The sequence below is a fragment of the Leptidea sinapis genome, chromosome 34 (assembly GCF_905404315.1).
Source record: "Leptidea sinapis chromosome 34, ilLepSina1.1, whole genome shotgun sequence".
In the NCBI taxonomy this organism is placed as follows: domain Eukaryota; kingdom Metazoa; phylum Arthropoda; class Insecta; order Lepidoptera; family Pieridae; genus Leptidea; species Leptidea sinapis.
In genome coordinates, this window is record NC_066298.1 from 10,947,634 (window position 1) to 10,970,762 (window position 23,129).

General features: G+C 33.8%; 1 protein-coding gene and 1 long non-coding RNA gene across 3 annotated transcripts in view; one reads left to right on the plus strand and one right to left on the minus strand.

Moving 5' to 3' along the window:
- Positions 1–852: 852 nt before the first annotated feature.
- Positions 853–8,920, minus strand: LOC126975129 (uncharacterized). The gene is made up of 3 exons (XR_007731639.1): positions 8,650–8,920; positions 1,372–1,490; positions 853–874 (listed from the first exon to the last, which is right to left on the minus strand). It is a non-coding gene; the product is annotated as an uncharacterized LOC126975129 (long non-coding RNA).
- A 7,302-nt stretch (positions 8,921–16,222) lies between these two features.
- Positions 16,223–23,129, plus strand: part of LOC126975032 (unconventional myosin-Va) — a 101,187-nt gene continuing 94,280 nt past the window's right edge. For both annotated transcript variants that reach the window (XM_050822806.1, XM_050822807.1), the window contains exon 1: positions 16,223–16,468. In XM_050822806.1, the coding sequence (XP_050678763.1) occupies positions 16,442–16,468 (27 nt within the window). In that variant the 5' untranslated portion in view covers positions 16,223–16,441. The remainder of the gene's footprint in view (positions 16,469–23,129) is intronic.

The following is a 23,129-nucleotide window of genomic DNA, read 5'->3' on the forward strand; positions in this document are numbered from 1 at the left end:
ACCGATTTTTCAAATTTAAGACGTGTGTACATGACAACGTCTGTCAGGTCCACTAGTATATTTATATATATATGTGGCGCTATAATGGCGATATTAAATGAACACACTGGTAGAGTTGTCTAATTTTAATCGTAAAAAAATAATTATAAAATTTAAAGTAAATAACTGAAATTTTGTAATTATTAAACAAACTTTATTACATATTTAGGAAACAAAATTTTAATCATCCTTACGTGTTCGCATTAGTCGGCACGAAGTATCAGTGCCTATGGTTATGTGCTACGCTAGCGCGCGGCTACTAGATTTTTTACAGGTTGTTCCGAAATGATAGGAAAATTGATTTATTTAGGTGAATTATGTATTGTATTCTAGAATATTTTTTTATGAATACGGTTTAGTAGTTCTACCCGTGTTTTTTTTAATGTCGCCCTTTTAGCGCCACGCTGCATATATGTAAGTTGCAGCAAACACTAAATTATAAGGTTACGTTGGTGAATGCGGTAGGGCAACACCTAGTTTTATATACTTTGCCCGTCAAAAGACATTTTTTGGTTTCTGATAATAAAGCTTCTGGTATTTGTGTATTATATAATTATTAAGTGATTTTATTACAGAGTTCTAGCTGTGGTTCTAGTGTGGAACGGAACAACGAACGATGTTCCTTGATGATCGATAACGATAATTGTTGAAGAAGCAATAAAAATACAGAATGAATGATATTTATACATGCATGGCCATACGTTATTGAACATTATAAAAAAGCACTTCTGTATAGCCTATTACTTCATTTCTGCATTTTGATTATATAACGCCTGACAGGATTCCGAAGCAATTTCGCACATCGCATACATTGCCCGTGTAGTAGAATCGTACTCTGAAAAAAATACATTTTTTATTAATTAATGATAGTCATATTTTTGTGTAGCAAATCATAATGCAAATTTTCTTTGATTAATACATAAAATACTTTCTTATAGGATTAAACAAGTGTTCTGAAGAAGCTGTTTCACCTGATTTCTGCCGCCGAATTCCACCTTCGCACGACACGCCACAACTTAGGATTTCATCCCCATCATCTGGATGTGTGGCGGTGCTCCACAGTGCGTTTTTCAATGAGCTTTCTTCCACGTACTACAGAGCTGTGGAATGAGCTTCCTTGTGCGGTGTTTCCGGGACGATACGACATGGCTACCTTCAAAAAAAGCGCGTATACTTTCCTTAAAAGCCGGCAACGCTTGTGTGATTCACAGACCGAAACACAGTAATGCTAATACATTACTGCTTCACGACAGAAATAGGCGTTAGTTCTGTTCGGTTAATTAGAACTGACAGATGGTCTAGTACCTACATACTTGTGCGAATTGTACTCACCCGTGTCATATGTCCTTTTTCCAAAAATAGATCCGTTAAACAACGGTTTCTTGTATGTCGCTACAGCAAGACTGAACAACATAGCGAAGATGCCGAATACAAGTGAGAGACGCATATTTCTGAAATAAAGCTTAATTTATAATCGAATTCAAATAATGAGAGGTAATAATAATTATTATTTTATGTCTTGAATTACCACCAGCTAAACGTCTGGCTCGTCTCGTCCCTCGTTGTCATAAAATCATTTTTCGCAATATAAACAATTCGGTCAATCACATTTCATTACATAATATGACAATGATTGTACCTAACTATGAGCGGGCGTGGCAATGACGTATGTATAGAACATACATAATAGTATTTTATTAATATTTAAGGTAAAGATTTGAGAGGTGTATTAAATTAAATTTTTAGTTATTTGATACTTTTCAGTTTTTGGAGTCGGTTTTTTAAACGTAGTTTTGTTTTTATTTTTTACGTTTTAGTGTCACTTAATAATAATATATAATCAACTTAAATGAAAACTCCAAAAAAAGGCGTACACAGAAAATAATTATGTCATCTAGGTAGACGAAAATTTTCATATTAAAGTTCATAAAATGAAAACTACTGGGCCAAACTATGTAAAATTTTTATGGGACCAAATGGAATCTTTCGCATCAAAAATTACGTAAATCGGATCATAAATCTTAGAGAAATCGGTGTACATACATAAAAAAAATACCGATCGAATTGATAACCTCCTCCTTTTGGAAGTCGTTTAAAAACAACTTTGCTGGGTCAGCACCTATGTAAATAGAAAATGCTGCATAACTACTGCTAACTAAAAAAATATGATAAAGCTTAAATAATTTATCACTGCGGAGCTTTTTTTGTACAGGTTGCTTGCTAGGTCGGTACCGTGGAGCCCCTTATCTAGCGTTAGGTAAGCATAAAATGTGCAAGAAATATATATTTCGGTTAGAAGGGCGCCATAGCTAGTTAAATTACTGGGATAATGAAACTCAACATCACATGCTAAGGTGACGAGCGCAATTGCGATGTCGCTCAAAACTTTAGGCTCAATCAAGAAGGGCGGGACCGCATTGTAATGGTCAGGAAAATTTCCACAACTTTTTCTCGTAAGAAAACTGTAGCCGGTCAAATGAAGATTGGATTGAATGAATTGAATTGCTATGGGCAAATACATCGAAATTAATAAAATCTGTAAATCACAATAATTAAAGTTAAATTTAATTTATTTTTGTTATTTTTTATTTAATTTAATTTATGATGATACTGGTCAGCAATATGGATGATGCCTCAAGTTACATCAATGGGTAAAAAACGGTTTATCTCTATTTCCGACGAAAGAAGTCCTATGGAAAAAAGTTTAATAGCAAAGTTGTAGGTAATAAAAAGATCTATAACGTTTGTTTTTATACTTTTTCACATAACCTCAAAATTTATGTGAAAAATTTCAAAAGCCAAGTAATTGATTTTCAATTTTATTTTTTTGTTCATTAATGTAACACGGAATCTTACGTTTTTAAAGTGATTAAGTATAAATTTTGATAAAATGCTCTAAATTGCACCTGTAAAATAATTCAGATTCGAGATATTTCGTTTCTTTGCATTTTCTAAGAGCATGTACCATGATAGTTGTATATTTTTTACACCATTACAAAGTAAAGTTTTCAACGAACAAAAAGCCCGCCAACTTTTATGAAAAATCTGATATGTTGACGTGAGAATGTTCGATTGAAAATTAGGGTTCTTTTTCGATAGTTAAGTAAAAAAAAGGTGAAAAAAAAAATATTTCAAATCAAAAAAGTTAAGGTATTTGGGATATGAAAAGGCAACTTCTTACCAAATTTCGTGGCAATTTTTTTCTGAGTCTCTGAGACTCTCAGTTTCGCCTCGTGTCGTAAACTTTTCCTTCAATGATATAGTATTGAGTTTAGTTTAGTGTTAATTCCGCCAATATTTGTCTTCAAACAATTCGACACGTGTCTCGCCTCTACACGAGGCATCATCAGGTCATCAGATATAGACTCGCCAAATTTGTGTCTCGTGCCAGAATTTGGCGTGTCAATATCGCGTAATTAACACTAAAGAATACTCAAAACATTTGGATAGTTATCTATTTTCGCAAAGTATATAAATGTTTAATAATTGTTTTTTTTTCAAAGATAACGCAAATATCCTTTCCTGGTATATTATTTTATCGAGGGAGTTACAATTATAAAAAAAAAATACTTTAGGGTACTTACATAATATTATACTGTCGTTGCAGCGCAACTTTGAAGTTGTTGTCTTAAGAGACGAAGATGAATGATGTTCTGATCTTAAAGGAGCGACTATTTATACAAGACTTTTAATGATATTATTTTATAATAGATTGCTTTCCAGTGCTGCTAATAACTCTATTACTCACTACAAGAAATATTAAATTGCGTAGAAATTGCAATTATAACAAGATTATTGCCTTTTACGAACAATATTCTTTTGTTCGTTAAAGGCCTATTTACACTGTGCTAGTTTCTTGCCTGTTACATTTATTATTATTATTTGGAGAGGGTGGGTATTCGTGTAGTCCTAATGAGTTCTAGTAACGCGTCCAAAGTCGAACAATAATGTTTTCGCCACTCATACTTCTAGCTCGTCGTAAACCCTGCCTCATTTAATCTTGACGCGGGTATTACAACAGCACCTGGAAGCAGGATGTAGTCGCCAAGGATGGTGTTACGCTTATGCATTAGTGGGCCGCAATCGCAGAGGAGATGAAGAGGCGTTTCATTGGCTTCAAGACATAATGTACAAGTTCTTCCGTATTTGATTCCGACCACGCTAAGCTGCCTGTTTAGGCGAGTGCGAAGTCCATGAAGCACCCTGGTGAGTTTGATCTTTGATTTTCATTGATCTTTTCTGCTCAGTGATAGGGGTTCAGTCGCGTTTCTATTGTTGAATGCCTTTATCTGTGCTTTGGAATGGTTAAAACCTGTTGAGTTGATCCAGGGTTTAAATGCTTTTTGTTGACATTGGTTCCTCAGGGTGTGAATGACGCTTTTAGGCAGTCGATAAATAGGTTCCGGACCATATTATAATTACCACACTCGCACAGATTACCGGCGTGAAGTAGCGGCCTAGCGCCGCTATGTTTCGTATAGGTTAGTGTCGAGGACCGGAGGCCATTGCTAAAATGCTACTTTTTCGTTGTATAGTGTCTTGTTTACTAATGTTTTTAAGTTTTCATAATATTCTTTTTTACTGTCACACTTTGTTCTATGATAATCTGCTAATGCTCTGTCACGCAGTATCATCATTAATTTAATGGAGTCTGTGATCGAAGGATGGGATTTTTTTTATTTGAGTTATTCTAATTGGTGCATATAGATTAAAAAGTGCAAGGATTTGTGAATTAAAATTATTTACCATATCATTGACATTATTTAGTGTTAACATGTAATCCCAGTTTATAGCCTGTAAGTCAGTGTTAAAGCTGACTATGTATTTAATAGGTCTATGTATAATAGTATAGGGTTCAATCTTATGTTTTTTAATATTAAACTCTTATCCAACCAAACAATGATCATACAAGGAAGCAACATGTCCAATAAATATATTTTTGGCTGTAAGATCGGAACTAATAATGTCGATCAATGTTTGTGTAGACTCTGTGAAGTGAGTTGGTGATGTAATCAATTGATTTAAGCCTAGGCACCATAGAAAAGTTTTTAGCTTCCATGACTTTGAATCGTCAGGACAAAGAAGATTTATATTAAAATCACCTGTCAAAATTAAATAGTCATGACTGGGTATTGCATTAATTACATCTGTAAGAGCATCAAAAAATGTGTCTATGTCCTGCCATGGGGGCCGGTAAGCTGTGCCAATTACTAGCTTCTTGCCATTTATAGATAGCTTGAGCCACATATGCTCAACAGATCTATGAAGTGGATCAGTGGACGGTGACAGGGTGTTTGCAACTATGCCATTACGAATATAAAATCCAACTCCTCCACCACGTGAACGTGTATATCTGGAAGACGTGGCTTGTGGCACAGTTTGTATCCCATGATATTTGGGGGTCGGGATTCTTCCCCTGATCTTAACCATGTCTCATTCACAGCTAGTATATCCAGGTCAAGCATATTAACTTTTGCAACAAGGTTATCATGATTTGTGCCAAGTACTATCTAGTATATTAGAAATGACATCAAAAAGAATTCTAAAGATATCAATTTTGAGAAAATAAATGCCTTCATATAGCTTAGATACGATTTTTATTGATAAATACTGAGAATTGAAAAATATCAATATTTTCTCGCTCGGCTACCTCTTCAACGGCACCCATATTCAGTGCGCTAAATGAAACAATTGTCGGGGATACAGTGCTCTGTGAACGGCTGGATCACTTGGCGTTACGTAAAGACGTCGCTTCATTGTGTGGTGGAAGTGTTCCGAAGAGCTGTTTCATCTTTTTTTTTATGGAATAGGAGGACAAACGAGCGTACGGGTACCTGTTGTTAAGTGAGCACCGCCGCCCACACTCTCTTGCAACACCAGAGGAATCACAGGAGCGTTGCCGGCCTTTAAGGTAGGTGTACGCGCTTTTTTTGAAGGTACCCATGTCGTATCGTCCCGGAAACACCGCACAAGGAAGTTCATTCCATAGCTTTGTAGTACGTGGAAGAAAGCTCCTTGTAAACCGCACTGTGGAGGACCGCCACACATCCAGATGGTGAGGATGATATCCTAACTTGTGGCGTGTCGTGCGAAGGTGGAATTCGGCGGCAGGAATTAGGTTAAACAGCTCTTCGGAACACTTCCCATAATAAATGCGGTAGAGCACACAATGAAGCGACGTCTTTACGTAACGCCAAGTGATCCAGCCGTTCACAGAGCACTGTGTCCCCGACAATTGTTTCATTTAGCGCACTGAATATGGGTGCCGTTGAAGACGTAGCCGAGCGAGAAAATATTGATATTTTTCAATTCTCAGTATTTATCAATAAAAATCGTATCTAAGCTATATGAAGGCATTTATTTTCTCAAAATTGATATCTTTAGAATTCTTTTTGATGTAATTTCTAATATACTACATTGTACTTGGCACAAATCATGATAACCTTGTTGCAAAAGTTAATATGCTTGACCTGGATATACTAGCTGTGAATGAGACATGGTTAAGATCAGGGGAAGAATCCCGAGCCCCAAAAATCATGGGATACAAACTGTGCCACAAGCCACGTCTTCCAGATATACACGTTCACGTGGTGGAGGAGTTGGATTTTATATTCGTAATGGCATAGCTGCAAACACCCTGTCACCGTCCACTGATCCACTTCATAGATCTGTTGAGCATATGTGGCTCAAGCTATCTATAAATGGCAAGAAGCTAGTAATTGGCACAGCTTACCGGCCCCCATGGCAGGACATAGACACATTTTTTGATGCTCTTACAGATGTAATTAATGCAATACCCAGTCATGACTATTTAATTTTGACAGGTGATTTTAATATAAATCTTCTTTGTCCTGACGATTCAAAGTCATGGAAGCTAAAAACTTTTCTATGGTGCCTAGGCTTAAATCAATTGATTACATCACCAACTCACTTCACAGAGTCTACACAAACATTGATCGACATTATTAGTTCCGATCTTACAGCCAAAAATATATTTATTGGACATGTTGCTTCCTTGTATGATCATTGTTTGGTTGGATAAGAGTTTAATATTAAAAAACATAAGATTGAACCCTATACTATTATACATAGACCTATTAAATACATAGTCAGCTTTAACACTGGCTTACAGGCTATAAACTGGGATTACATGTTAACACTAAATAATGTCAATGATATGGTAAATAATTTTAATTCACAAATCCTTGCACTTTTTAATCTACATGCACCAATTAGAATAACTCAAATAAAAAAAATCCCATCCTTCGATCACAGACTCCATTAAATTAATGATGATACTGCGTGACAGAGCATTAGCAGATTATCATAGAACAAAGTGTGACAGTAAAAAAGAATATTATGAAAACTTAAAAACATTAGCAAACAAGACACTATACAACGAAAAAGTAGCAATTTTTAAATATAATATTAATAGTAAAATCAAACAATCTAAACATTTATGGAAGAATATAAAAAAAGTAATTTTACCTAAAACTGGAAATGAACTCCCTTCGCACTTTAATGACCCTAATAAGATTAATAAACATTTCTTGAAAACACCTTCTGTTCCGAACACACAGCTTTCTTACATTACTTTTTTTGAATATCATAAATTTAATTATGCTATTTTTCACCTTCAGTCTATATCCATGAACAATTTAAAGAGAACTTTAAAATCATTGAAATCCAAAGCTGTAGGATGTGATGGCATCAGTTTAGATATGATTTTATTGTCTTTACCAAATTCTTTAGATGCAATTAAATGTATTGTAAATACTTCCATAACAACTGATGTTTATCCCGATAGCTGGAAGCAGGCTTTAGTGAGGCCTCTGCCTAAAGTTCCTAACCCTGCAGAGGTGAAGGATCTCAGACCTATAGGTGCTAGAGAAAGTGGTGTGTGAGCAGATTACAGACGACCTGGAGTAAATTATATGTTACCAGACACAATCAGGTTTTAGGAAATGTCGGAGCACAATGACTGCCTTGCTTGATGTCACTGACAATATACTTAGTTTGCAAGACAGTGGTCATTGTACTCTTCTTGTTCTATTTGATTTTTCTAGGGGTTTTGAAACAATAAATATAGATATTTAAATGCTATCAAAATTAAATAACAATGGATTTGACTTTGGTGCATTAAAATGGTTCAATAACTACCTTCGTGAGCGACACCAATTTGTACAGCTCTCCCACAACAATTGTTCTACCTTGACATCTGAGATTTTACCGTTTGCAAATGGAGTACCACAAGGTTCTATTTTGGGCCCCATATTATTTATTTTACACACAGCAGACATCAAAAACCACATTAGGCATTGCTAGTACAAATTTATATATCTTGTAAGCCAAATGAAATAGATAACGCGGGCCAGTTGCTTAACGATGACCTTAATAGTATTATGTTGTGGGCCCAGAAAAACAGCTTTTGTCTTAATCCGGTAAAATCAAAATACATAATTTGTGGCACCAAAAAACAACTTACTCGCTTAAAGTCTTCACCTAACATAATCTTGATGGGTGAACCCATTGAACGTACAGCGCATTAGGTATATTCCTGTAATGCTAGACGTAAGGGTTGTAAATAAATAAATAAATGAAAATACATACGTAGCACGTAGTCTTGGTCTTCTTCTCGACTGTAAACAGGGATTCCATGAACACATCACTAACCTAGTCAGTAACTCCTTTTACAGGTTGAAAGTATTATACAGGATGAGACCTAATCTGTCGAAGGAAATGCGTATCCGCCTCGTTGAAAGTCTAGTTCTCTCAAAGCTGAATTATGCAGATGTCGTCTTTGGCCTGCGTTTAGTTTCCGTAACAAAAAATCTGATACAGATTGTCCAGAATGCGTGCGCCCGTTATTGTTTCAATATACCACATAGAGACCACGTAACCCCATTCTTGAATGAGCATTCAATGTTAAAAATGAGAAACCGGCGAAAACTACAATTGGCTTGCCTTCTATTTGGTGTGTTAAAATTCGAGAAGCCAAAATACCTTTATGACAAACTATCAAGAACGGCTAATCTTAGGTCCTGTGGGTCACGGCAATGTTCTGTTCAGATGATCATTGAGAAAGATCGATCGGCGTCATTTGGGGGTAGCTTTCGTTATTCGGCATCCAAATGTTGGAATAACATCCCGCCGCCCATTAGAAATTTAAAAAGTCTGCCTTTATTTAAAACGAAATTACGACAATTTCTACTACAAGAGCATAGAGCGCAAGAAAGCTTGGCTCAAGAAATGAGTGTAGGTATTATAGGTTAGGTTCAGGTTTGGTCTTAATATATTTATTAATATGTGAACGATTAGCATACGAACTAGGTAGTTATTTGTAATCATAGTAGTTTTTTTATATTTAGTAAGTATTTTCTGTCTGGTGCTGGGTAGTCCTATTCCATTTTACCTTGTTTAAAAATGTAATAATATTCTTAAGCCACGTATGATGAAACATTGTTTATGATACGTGTTGCCGTGCTCCCCACTACGAGTGGAGAGCAAGACGAAACATCTAGTTTATAAACAAAAGTCAACAGGTGTGGACGTGTTTTGCGCGAGTTTATAAACATGGAGGTAGTGTGATCCAACAAACAAATTTCAAAGCTCATAGAGCTTTATCACCCACGTAGTATTTTTTGGAACGCCTCAAATAAACTATAAAGATAAATTAAAAAAAAATGATGCTTGAACCGACATTTCTGCAGAATTGCATATAACGCAAAAATGAATGCTCTTGTGAATTATTATGTAAGCAGCAGAGAGCATCACTACCTCCTCGGGCGACATCCTGTGAACAACTGACAAGTGTGGACGGCCAAGTTTCAGAAACATGTGTTTATTGTACACTTGTTTAAAGCCACGTATTCACTAGTAAACATTTGTTGATAAACTGTTTATGACAAGCGTAAAGCCCTGTATTCATGGTAAACATTTGTTTAGAAACAGTTGATCAACATTGTTGGTGTGCGGCGAGAATGTTGCTAGCAACTATGTTTAAATCAATGCAGGTTGTCCACATGCCAGTATGGGTTAAAATGTTGCCCGAGAATTAGGATATTTAGGGCTTGAGAAATTTCTTCGAATGCATCGTTCTTTTTGTTTCTATCTTTGTATTCTTTTATAGAAGAATCCCATAATAATGGTCTTGATTGAAATAATTCTATTAGTTGCATTATTTTATCATTGCTCCACACTACTGCCATGTTTATAAACTGTTGCAAACACGTTCACACACGTCAACAATTGTCGCTGAACTGATGTTTACGCTTATCGGGCGAGAGCTTGTCAACATGACGATATCAACTCTGCAACACGCAGTGTTGCCAGCAACATGCTGACAGCAATTCTGCAACGCGTTGATTCAACTTTGTTGCTAAACAAATGTTTACCATGAATACGGGGCTTTAAACAAGTTTGCAATAAACACATGTTTCTGAAACTTGGCCGTCCAAACTTGTCAGTTGTTCACAGGATGTCGCCCGAGGAGGTAGTGATGCTCTCTGCTGCTTACATAATAATTCACAAGAGCATTAATCGAAAAAAAAAAGAAGAAAAGGTGGTGGATTCGAAACTATTTGTTGAATAGAAGTTATGTATTTAATGACGTCCGCGGATTTGATGGATCATTTCAGAACTTCACCAGACTGTCACCAACTGACTTTTGTTTATAAACTAGATGTTTCGTCTTGCTCTCCACAAGTAGTGGGGAGCACGGCAACACGTAACATAAACTTATCTGAACTGTTTATAAACTGTTTACAGAGATGATGAAACATTAAGAAACATTGTTTATGAACAGTTTATAAACAGTGTTTATTAACAAATGTTTACTAATGAATACGTGGCTTTATAAACAGTTTATCAACAAATGTTTACTAGTGAATATGTGGCTTAATAATTGTAATATGTTGTAGTAATGTTTTAAATTCAAAGATTTTCCTGTTACTTGTGTTTAGTTTAATGTTCGTATTAAATTTGTATGTTTATAGCGTATAAGTGTTGGGACAGTTACGAAGTCACAATGGCTCAAGCGGAAGATCGGCGCTGAGCATGCATAATATGTGTGCCAGCATATGCCGAGCTTGAGGTTATTTGCGGCTAACGTTCCTAGTCCTTTAATAAGTATGGTGTGTTTTATTGTTTAATTTAAAATTTAATTTAATTTAAGAATTTTTTTATTTTTGTGTTTTTTTAGCTGCAAATAAAATATTTTATTATTATTATTATTACTACCGCTTAGGAAACAAATGGCGCTCTGAGAGAAAAGAAGCGGCGCAAGAAACTCTCCCAGCATTCTTTTATTTGCGCTCTTTTCAATAAAAATAAACAATATTGTACTGTAATTTCTATCGCTAAAAAACAATCATAATCTAGTCCCAGGCTGTCTGATCACTTAGATATTCAGCTGTGTAGTAGTAGGATTTACGACAGGTATGGTATAACTTGTGAAATATGCAGAATCAAATATTAATACGTTTTGTCTCATACTAATAATAAACATCTATCTTTTAAAATGTACAACATCAGAATAAAAAGTTAGCCAACGCAATTAATACGTACGTACCTACTACACTTGAAGCAACGCACGGAACAGAAAAAACTAGTGGGCGTTACCCTGTCGCCACTATTGTGTACAAGTGTACCTACTCGAGGCTCAAGTGAGACCAGTCATTTGATGTCAAGTGAAGCATAATTATCTATAATATATAATTATAAAATAAATTCAAATACGCCTTATTGTACCATTTTGGACTGTAGAAATCATAGCCACAATAAAAATATGTCCAACGAAGGGATTTCCTATCATCGGTAATCATAATTTTCCGATTTAAATACAATAAATATTTTGTATGTGTTGTACAAAACATACAATTAAAAATGAACCATAATGTTACGACGCATGGTTCATTTACCTTTACGTTTAATCGACTTAACTTATGTTAGAATAATTAATGTAAACAATAAAAACATCTTGCTACTCAACTAGTGCATGTATGTACATATCGATATAATTTTATCGAAAGAAATTTTATCTTTATAAATTGTATCCAAGAATTGCTCTTTTCCATGCTTCATTCGATAAAGGTGTAAGTAAGAAAAATGTTATAATATGGCTGTGGTAATTGTGTACAAGAGAGACTACGATTAATTCTAATTAATAGTTTTAATTGTCTCTTAGGTAAAGACGAAAGTGATGGTATTTGAGAAGGATGAAAGGTTGACTGAGTGTACTATCACGATTGAAGATGAAAGGGTAGAACAAGTTACAGAATTCGTATATTTGGGTAGCATGTTTACAAGAAGCGGAAGATATGAAGGTGATATTGAAAGGAGAGTGACTGCGGGAAACTGTGTGAATGGAGCACTGCATGCCTTTATAAACGCTCAGACTGTGCCAATAGAAGCGATAATGGCTGTACATAATGGAATGCTTGTCACCACGTTAATGTATGGAAGTGAGAGTTGGGTATGGCAGAAGAAGCATAAAAGCAGAATTAAAGCAGTTGAGATGCGATCACTGCGTAGTATGTGTGGGACTGCCTGATAGAATTCCGAATGCGGTAATATGAGCGCGCTGTGGTTTGAAAGAGGATGTTGTGACAAGGACTGAAAAAGGAATGCTTAAATGGTTTGGACACGTGGAGCGAATGAGTGAAGAAAGAATGACGCATCAAATATATAAGGCAAGTATGTGTGGGCAAGTCGGTCGCGGGAGACCTCGTAGAACATTCGTCTATCAAATGGGGGACGTTTTGAGAAAAGGAGAGGTCCGAAGCACCCGCAACAGGCGAGCATGTATGAAAAGAGTAATGAATGTAGAGGAAGCGCGTGAGGTTTGTAAGGATAGAAGCAAATGGCATTCTATTGTCTCTGCCTACCCCGACGGGAACAAGGCGTGAGTATGTGTGTGTGTGTAAAGACAATTATTATTTAGCAAATATGTGTATGATTCCAGTTAAACTAAATAAGCGTTAATTTTTTAATATAGACAAGCAATTTTTTTATTATTAAATTTTAATATTTGACATTATATATTGAGTTTCCACCGATAAGGTAGAGTAGAGGAAATACGTCATAGGATTGTAAAAAATCGATCGAAAACCATGAATTCTGGGAATGTTTGCCATCATTGTAGGGTATGTACATCATAATATAAAATATCATAAGAGTAACAAGATTATAAATACTGCATCAGTGCGTATGCTTCTCTTTTAACTAATCATTCGTTACTTCTTGATTTGGAAATTTTCTTTCCGCACGCGCATGGAAGCTGTACGGTTTACAAAATGTCATGTCTTACTGGCTCCTGGGTTTAAACAGAATAACGATGAATACTTATAAAAAAAAGTCTCTTTTATGCGTGTATTGCTTCCCAGGTAAATATAATATGAATGTTGTAACTTTCCAAGACGATTCGTGTGTTCGCTGTGTAGATTTTATTTTAACTTGAGCTAAATATTGTCTTTCCTTTCAAATAAAACTTATATACTTTATCAACCCTGATTTCATCATTTCTAGTTTTCACTATCGATATGTTTACTCATTATCGTACAACACAAGGTATTTTGACAGAAGTCAAATCTATGGTTACAGAGTTCCTATTACTTAAAGTTTTTATATGATATTTTTCGTAATTTAAGAAAAAGTTCTGAGGCTGTCATAATCACTTTAAGAATATGAGATTAGCGTAATTGTATAAGTTCGAAATTGATGTAAATAAATTTGTAGTTATGTCATTTCGTGATTGTGAATTCAGGCCTATCATAAAGCCGGAATTAAGTAATTATGTGTATTACATGTTTAATAGATAAATGTGTGAGTTTGGCGACATCGGTGTCCATAGTAAAATGACATGATGCCACTTCTACTAGTTTTTTCTGTTCTGTGCAACGCACCAATAAAATTTTAAACGCAGGTATTAAGACGAGCACAATTAGTTTCTTGCCACTTCTCCTTATAAAGCTCAACATTTTACGAGGAGGAAAAATCTACCGAATAATCAAAGAATGTTCACCTACATATTATGCAATACTTACTAAAAGCCTTTACTTACAATTGATCATTTTGTTTAAATTTTCACCGTCGTTGTTATGAACACAGACACTAAATTAAAGTCTGGAAAAGAACTTCATCTCTAACCCCTAAGAAATTTAAGAAGAGTAGTTCGGCCAGAAATATTTTTTCAGGCATATTAGCTACTTTAACTGGCACTTTAGTACAGAACATAAAATTCGTGAGAAACGGCGAGGCAAACTATCTAACTGCTTGGTTCCATGAAGATAATGCCCCGCCTCACATAATGGTCCTTCGATAATGATACTTAAGAATTTCTCCATAGTCTATCTATTTTCAAAACTAAAAGATAGAGATTCGAAGGTGATGAAGCTGTGGTAAGCACAGGAATGATAACAATTCACTTCAATTGTGTAGTATGCAAAATTTATAAAATAGATATTTCAAGTAAGTTATGCTAAGAGACTGTAAAAGTTAAATAAGTGCTAAAAACAAACAATCTCTACATTTACCAATTTTTATTATTTAGGTACGTCGGATATAATATTATTATCATGTATATAGTTAGCGTACTTACTAGTGATATCACACCACATTTATTGAAGTTCCATCATACATTAATAAGTTTTAATCCCAAGAGGTTCGGGTCTATCATACACTCAATATGTGGTCAGTATCCAATAATCCTATAATTGAGTGGACTGTCGCCATATTCGAATTTGTCAGTATAAAATGGCGGGAGATTTCCTATTCGACGTCAGTTCTAAAGACGCCTTCGGTGATACCACTTGCAATAGCTACCACATTTTTAAGGTAGACTAAGACCAAATTAATATTAGTTCGCTGCTGAGTAAAAAAATATTATATATATCTAGTTTTATCTACATTTTAAGTTATAGTAAGTATTTTGTTCCATTATTTTGTGTATATTTTTGTATAATGGAATGTTGCATTTGTTTTAGATGAATTCTTTTATGAGATATCTCATCCTCGCCGCCGTCGTGGTCATAATTTGTTTTGTGAACAACAGTGAAGCCAATTATAAGAATGCTCCAATGAATGGGATCATGTTCGGAAAGAGGGGACAGTCAGGTAAATGGTGCTATTCTGTATACCAACTTAAGAAATCAATCGATAAAAATTTTTGCACACATAGTACCTACTTGTATTATTAAAAAGTAATTATCGACGGATACTTAACGATAATACCATAAATATCTTTACGCCGTAAATGCAAAAGAAATTTAAAAGAAATAGATGTTTCTTGACAAACTGGACTGGACAATGACAAAGTAAGATTCAAATATTATATAATTTTATATTTCAGATTATGACAACCGAGGAAAAGCATTTGCTGCGCTCTGTGAAATTTCTACAGAAGCTTGTCAGGCATGGTTCCCTTCTTCAGAAAATAAATAAGTGACTTCTTGTGACGTTCCAAATGTTAGAAATTAGATGCTTTATTATATAAACTCTTAGTATTTGATATGCTATTAAATCTCTAGTCATATTTTAGTTTCTTAGTTATCTGTTTTATGCATTTTCCAATTATTACGTTATATTATGTAACCATACTAATCACAATAAATTATAATATATAAAAATGCTTTCATTTATTAATTCTTGGATCTTTGGCAGAAATAATTAAGTACCTACTTAAGTAAGTAATTATTTTATTACAAAAAACAATTTATTAGGAAATTATTATCAATCTGTACTGAGTTGGTTAGCCGTGATAGATTAACACTGATACAACCAAACGAATGAAAGAGATGATTTCACATTTACAACAAAAGTATCTTGTAAATTTTCAATATTTATGGATTTTTCCTATATTGTTAAACATGATACACTAGGTAAAGAACCTACCTATTTATTCTGTTAGAATTATAGTATTGTTTAATAGTATTGTGCTGATTTCACTTATCAATCAAGTTATAAAACTTCCCTTGTGGGAAAATCTCGGTAACTTCAATAGAAGTATAATTGCTACGAATACTCGTTTTTGTAAAACAATTGCAAATCAATGTAGGGTAATTACATCACAATATTTTCTCACACAATTCAATTTCTCCCCGTTTTGTGATTCGTTGGTTTCATTGACTCGTTGTCGTCGCACGTCGCACCCCTCGTATCTTGTTGATATTGATATTACAATCATTTGACATCTGTCAAGTAAGCGCTATCAAGTTATCAAGTGTTTTTTTTATTTTTATTACTAATTCGTACTAGTCAAATGACGTATCGAAATATACAAATAATTTGATCAGTAAAATTGATAGATTTTTAATTTACCCCGAAATAAAATGGACGGTGAGAGTGTAGAACGAGTTGTGAAATAAAATTTGAGATTGTTGCTCAAACACACAAGAAAACCGATAAAATGACCACTAAGGAGCTCTATACTAAGGTAAAAATGTGATTCCTATTTTAAATTACTTTTTATTTTTTTTTTATTTAAAATTTGTATGACAGTACGGTAAAGTTGTAAACCCTCCTATATAAGTTTTTATTGCGTATAATGGTGTTCATTATTTCATGATAATTAATTATCACTCTCACTATCTATGTCAGCAGTATGAAATCATCCTGTTCACACATCATAATTATGGTTGATGCATATGCATTAAATTTATATTACCCACATTTTAACACAAGTTCACAAGCAATTTATTTTATACATTTCAAGTCTGAGTAAAACAAGAAACTTTGTCAAATAAAATAATATGGATTATCTTGTTTTGAATTAAGAGCAATTTTTTTTAAATATTTTGATGAAAAACATTGCAATGTGAACATTGCAACCTCTATGTTCAAAAATTTAATTGTCTACAGATTTTTAAATATAAATATATTTTTTATACTTACATTTTCATTCTAACAAGAATCTTGTTTGGTTGTAACAGACATTTAATTTTGTCAATAATCCAGGTTCTAACGGAAAATAATAATTATTTCTTGACTGGTTTTATTCACGATTTTTTTATTATTTTTAATATATACTTCAAATATAAATTTTACACTAGAATTGACATTCTAAAGTCACAGTCATCATAAACTTGACAAGTTTGTGAAATACGGTGGTCATATGCTAAAGTCGTATCTTGTTTCATAATTAAATTGTTATTTCAATTAGTTCCCAAAATATAAAGGGTCATACTTACAAAGACCACAATAATAGTCAAATCAACACATTTCAATACATTAGATACAATCATTCTTCAGGTACCCTCAAAATAAAATAATAAGAGGTAAATATTTGCTGACATTACCTACAGTTAAACATTTAGTTATGATTTCTTATGGTTCAATCAATGTTGTGCTGGGCTGGATAATGTATTGGTTGCATATAATGGGTCTATTTTGAATAAAATCAGTATGAGTGCACTTAAACTCTGTCTGAGTTTTAAATAGAGAAACAATTACAAAATGTTAATATCTACCTTTCATTGACAGTCCTAAGTTGAATATAGTGTTGATGCAGTTGAGTTTAAGTACAATAAATTGTTGTTGGATGACTTATTGTTGGTCATTTTGAATGAAAGCATTAAAAAAGAAATGCTGTCTGCATCTAGTGTTGTTCCAAGTCATTGCTGTATTAGATGGAGAAGCAGCCATAATGGAGGTCAAGGTTTGCAAGAAGAAAATTACTGTAACTAGTTATTTGATCTTATCATTGAACAAAATTCCATGTAGATTGCTTTGCCCAAATGGCAAGAAAATATTCTCTTGAGCTGGTACTTGTTGCCTATGCATGTATTTTATTTATATTTGGACATGGCTATCATAAATTAATAGGTTATTTATGGAAAAAACACCCAGAAATATTTTTGGATTAATTTAAAATTATTAATTTATTAAATTATACTACAAAGTATCTGTGATTATAATAAAAATTATAAATGATTCTTATAAGATTTAATTAACTATTCCACTCTCTACAACTTTCTATTTGAACCTACATTAAATTGTTGAAATAGTTAACATTAGTGTCCAAGTATTGTATATATTATGTATTAATTGTATAATACCAATGTAATTCAAATGAGAATTGGACTCGTTCATTAGTCCTTTTAGATGTGACAAATTGGCTATCATTTAAACTGGTATAACAAGATATATTACTCTCATAGAGAGAGCACTCTTTTTTATTGGAAGTTCCCATGTCATAAATTTAAATTTTAATCTGCTGCTTTTTAATTTAGCTGTTAACAGAAGATAATTACAAAGACAAAGCATTTTGTTGATTTTATGTCAATAAAATATTTTTGACTATTTACATGTATTGGTTAATATTAATGGTATTAAGTTGTCTTTGTGGAGATAAATGTCTTAGTGAATTCAGTGACCTGTACGGGTGCCACGTCTATCAAGCCATAGGCATTTACAAATGCTTGTGAATTAATTTGTCCATTAAGGTGTTCTGTATAGAGTATTTTATAATATTTATAATATAGGTAATAAAGTTATTAAATTATTACTATTTGAAATAAGTAATTACACATTGTTTATTATTTATAAACCTGCCTCATATATAGCTATGACAGGTATTAAAGTTTTCTAAGTATGTAAAAGATTTCTAAGTAAGCTAAGTGTCACGAATTGAGCAAACTGTCCTATGTTTAGTTTATTAACAGATATGAATTTACTTATTTACAATAATTAATATATGTAGTTTTGATATTTGAAGATTTTGATGAAACTATAATAATATAGCTTACACATCAGAATAACTCATAGGCTATAATTTATAAAGATATTGTGTAAATTATCCAAAATATAATGATAATTGTCAAGTAGGAAAAAATCTGCCATCTGCGTGCTACCCTGGCGTGCGCCAAAATGCACTACATCATTTGGACAAATATTTGAATGTTATCACGATGATGATAAACAACCGAGTGCGCGATATTATCGTGCGGTCAGGCGGCGGGTGAACTACTGAATATATTAAATTCAAATATTGCAATTTTAACAAGAGGTCGGCACAACATACAAGTTACATATTGTCTTAAAGCGTCGACGTTATATAACGACCGCGACGGGGGCAGCAGCTAGTACAATATTTTTGAAGTTATACTTCTTTAGGCACGTTATACAGGCAAAGGGTTCAAGCCCATACTGCCGTATTCGTTATTTAATAATTAATTGTCAAAGCCATCTTTGCAAGCTTTTTTAACAATATTGCTCTTTCTACAAACGTAGAATAGCACGAGCAAAAAATAATTTTAAGGATTTTTGCTATGTATAACTTATAATAAATAAGTATAACTTCTTGCTTGCATACATACATAAAGTACACACACACTTTTTTATATTCAAAAACTATTTTTGTTGCTCTATAGCATTGATATATTTTTCGTTTAATAAAATACGATTACGCAATATTTATAGAAAGAAGGTCATACTAATGTCTGCATTCAATGTTATTGAATTTGAATAATTCCGTGAACTATGCTAGAGGACAGCGTTCATCTATTAACCTTGTGAGCTGTCAAATAGTAAATACTTTCCTGTCCTATTAATAAACGAGCTGACCCAACTGACACTTTTCTGTCAATAGTAAAAAAATACTTACAGTATTTGGGAATAATGTAGCCTAGAAACACCGGAAATGTGTAAGTATGTTGCCATCGCGGACATTATATAGACCTTTATGAGATACACAATTCCATCATACATTCAAATTCCAATATTTTTATTCAAAATAGGATGTGACATCACTTATTGAAAGTCCAAAACTACCACCCATTCCAAAACGATTGCCTCAGACCTGAGAAGAATGGGCTCAACAAACTCAGCAGGATTTTTTCCATAGAAAAAATATGTTTAGAAAGTAATAATTTACAATTATTAAACTTATTATTTAATAGCCTGAGGGTGGTCGCTCCATTCCCAATGATACTACATGATACCACAGATCATTAAGAAAGTCAATTATATTATATTAACTCATAATATTACATTATTATATAAATCACACAAAGGTTTTTTAACAATTCTTTTAAACTTCGTCATACATTTGTTTTGATAATTTTCTGGGATATTATTGTACAAGCATACAGCCAAGTAGTAGGTATAATAATGTTGTTAACATTATGGTTATAACAGTTTCTAAAAAACTCAGGTGCCTATATGTACATACATAATACTATCAAAAATATTTTGAGAAGCATCAGTTAAAATGTTTATTCCTTTACATTTTGCTCTCAATTAAGGTTTAGGGCTTAGGTTATTAATAGCGCGAATAGCCATCTTCTGCAGAAAATCTAGTAAGTAGTAGGTACATAAAACGGCGTAAGGAACACCTTATTATGTAACAATAATATACGTAACGTATTATTATTATAACAATAATATACGTAGTTTCTAAATTGAATAATTCATAATTCATTTAAATGTTGAAATTATTCAAACTCTTAAAAACACTTAAAAACTTTAACTTCCTAGCTATGCCGGAGAACTATGAACAGAAACTTGTCGATCTTGTTTAGCTGGTTTGAGTTTAATTAATAAATTCCAACCCTGAATGGTAACCCTATTATCGTCCGATCATTTGTTTTTAAACTTACTTTAGAGATATGGTAATTATTTTACTATTTATTTAACCGACTTAGAAAGAGGAGGAGGTTTGTCATTACGAATTTCAAATGCATTGTTGGGAAACATTAATGTGATAAGGGTTTAAAGATTACTAAAACCGTATCAGTGTGAATGCGAAGTAAATTTTTTCCGAAGTTAAAACTTTTTGTCAGTATCTTACCTTTGTCACTACAGGCATGTCATGGCAGGGTGAAGTAATTTGAAACTTAGAGTAACTTTACAGTGCGCTTATTAATAAGATGGTATATGTATTGTAAGTAATTTTATGTTATAAGTTCTGTGTTCGCTGTAATTGTTACATGTATGACAACAATACAAAAATCTGTAAAAATACCAATGTAAAAGTGTGTCTAGTGCTACCACACTACCTAATAAATAAATCTATCATCATTATTATCATCAGTTGGAAGACGTCCACTGTTAGACAAAGGCCTCCCCCAAAGATCTCCACCACGGTCGGTCACCAGATAGTCGGTCCAATTTTTGGAGGGCCTACCAACACTGCGTCCTCCGGTACGTGGTCGCCATTCGAGGACTTTACTGTCCCAACTCGATGGCCTCAATACAGCTTCCCAAGGAGTACGTCTACCTCGGACAAACAATCCAGTTAGGTAGGTCCAATTTCGAGAAAGAGGTCACTCGTCGAATCCAATTCGGATGGGGCAGCGTTCGGGAAGCTACGTAAAATGTTCTCGTCCCAAATAAATCTATACTAAGTATGAAATATAGAGCCGTTTCTTCCTTTGTTTGTACCGGGGAACCCACTGAACCGATCGGAATAATACTTATACCATTAGATACGGCGTATTTCTAAGTACTTATATATTCGCAATACAAATAATTCAGTCAATGACATTTCATTACATATAACAATTCATACTATGAAACATACCTTTCTTAAAGGCCAGGACCGCTCCTGTGGCTCCTCTGGTGTTGCAAGAGAATGTGGGTGGCGGTGATCACTTAACTTTTCTATATAAAAGAATGAGCGGGCGCGGGGTACTATATGCGTTCACCGGATTTTCACTCAGCACTTGTGAAACATAAACGACTTTCGAGGAAACAATTGTAGCCACTTTTGATCTGAATTACTTAAAATTATTTTCAAATAAGATCAATAAAATCATTATCTATCTCTCTCTGTTTTGATATTTTTCTTTTTACAAGTATTCAAATTCTTTAAAAAAGAAATTAATTATCTCAGCTATGAATCCGCCCTTAAAGACTCGAAATGGTCTTACCGAAAGCGCCTAGAGATCAAGGCAGAAAATTGAAAACTACGAAGTACAGGTCCGGCCACATATGAAGTATTGCCGTCATCTCTGGTCTGGCGCACCCCAGTATGTAGATCAGCTCGAACCAATTGACCGCGTGCAGCTGCTCGAATCGTCGGGGACCAATGCTCTGTGAACATTGGTATTGCGTAGAGACTTAGGGACTTCGTTTCATTATGGATTTTCCGCTTTTATCACGGTGATCCTAAGATCTGTTTGACCTGATTCCTCTAGTGTTCATTAGAATGTGGGCGGCGGTGATCACCTAACACCAGGTGACCAGTACGCTCGTGAGTCCTCCTCTTCCATAAAAAAAAAGGTACTCAAAGTATCAACAATATGTCTAATTAGGTTCATCATAGACATAGAATAATCTTGATTACATCAAAAGCGATTGCACCGTCACGAGAACTACAGCTTGTCTTATGTTCTTGAGAGCGATTTAAATACTTTGCTGGGTTAAAGTTTAGAATCGTGCTATCTTTGTACAGGGTTAGAGGGGTGCATTTTCATCCCCCTGGAGATTAAGGGGGATTGTTCCACCCCTCTAACTCCCTCTTGCTGGAGATGAGTAGTTTTCGAGATAATTGAGATCGAGTTTCCCGGGAAATGCGGTTAATTTTATAGAAATAAATGGGATTTGGTCTTGGCATGTGTGCGAGTTGTATCTTAACCTAACCTAAAATATTGTGGGTGGCTTGGGTGGCCTAGATTTTTAACGTTCTCAGATTTTTACGTCTAAATACACGAAATAATGATACACCTTGTTATTTTGTAAAGTAATCAATAAATACATAAATAAAAATGCAGAATCCAAAGTATCAATGTTTTGTGTGATTGCCATATATATAAATTGATACACTTATGATAGCGTGATATATAACTAAAACTAATATAGAATAGTACAACGATAAACCAGGTTTATGTTACTATCACGACTTAGGCAAAAGGCATGTTTAAAGATAAAAAATATACAAAAATTTAAATCATACATAAAAAGTAAAATTATCTACTAAATTATATAACATAAATTGATCAAAAAGTGACACACATTTTAAAATAAGTACATATATATATACGTAATGATAAATAAAATAATACTCTCGTCGAGAGCACTCGCACGGAACGCGAGAGGTCATGGATTCGAGTCCCGCATCGTTCATAAAATTTTGTTTTCAAATTTTATTTGTGTAT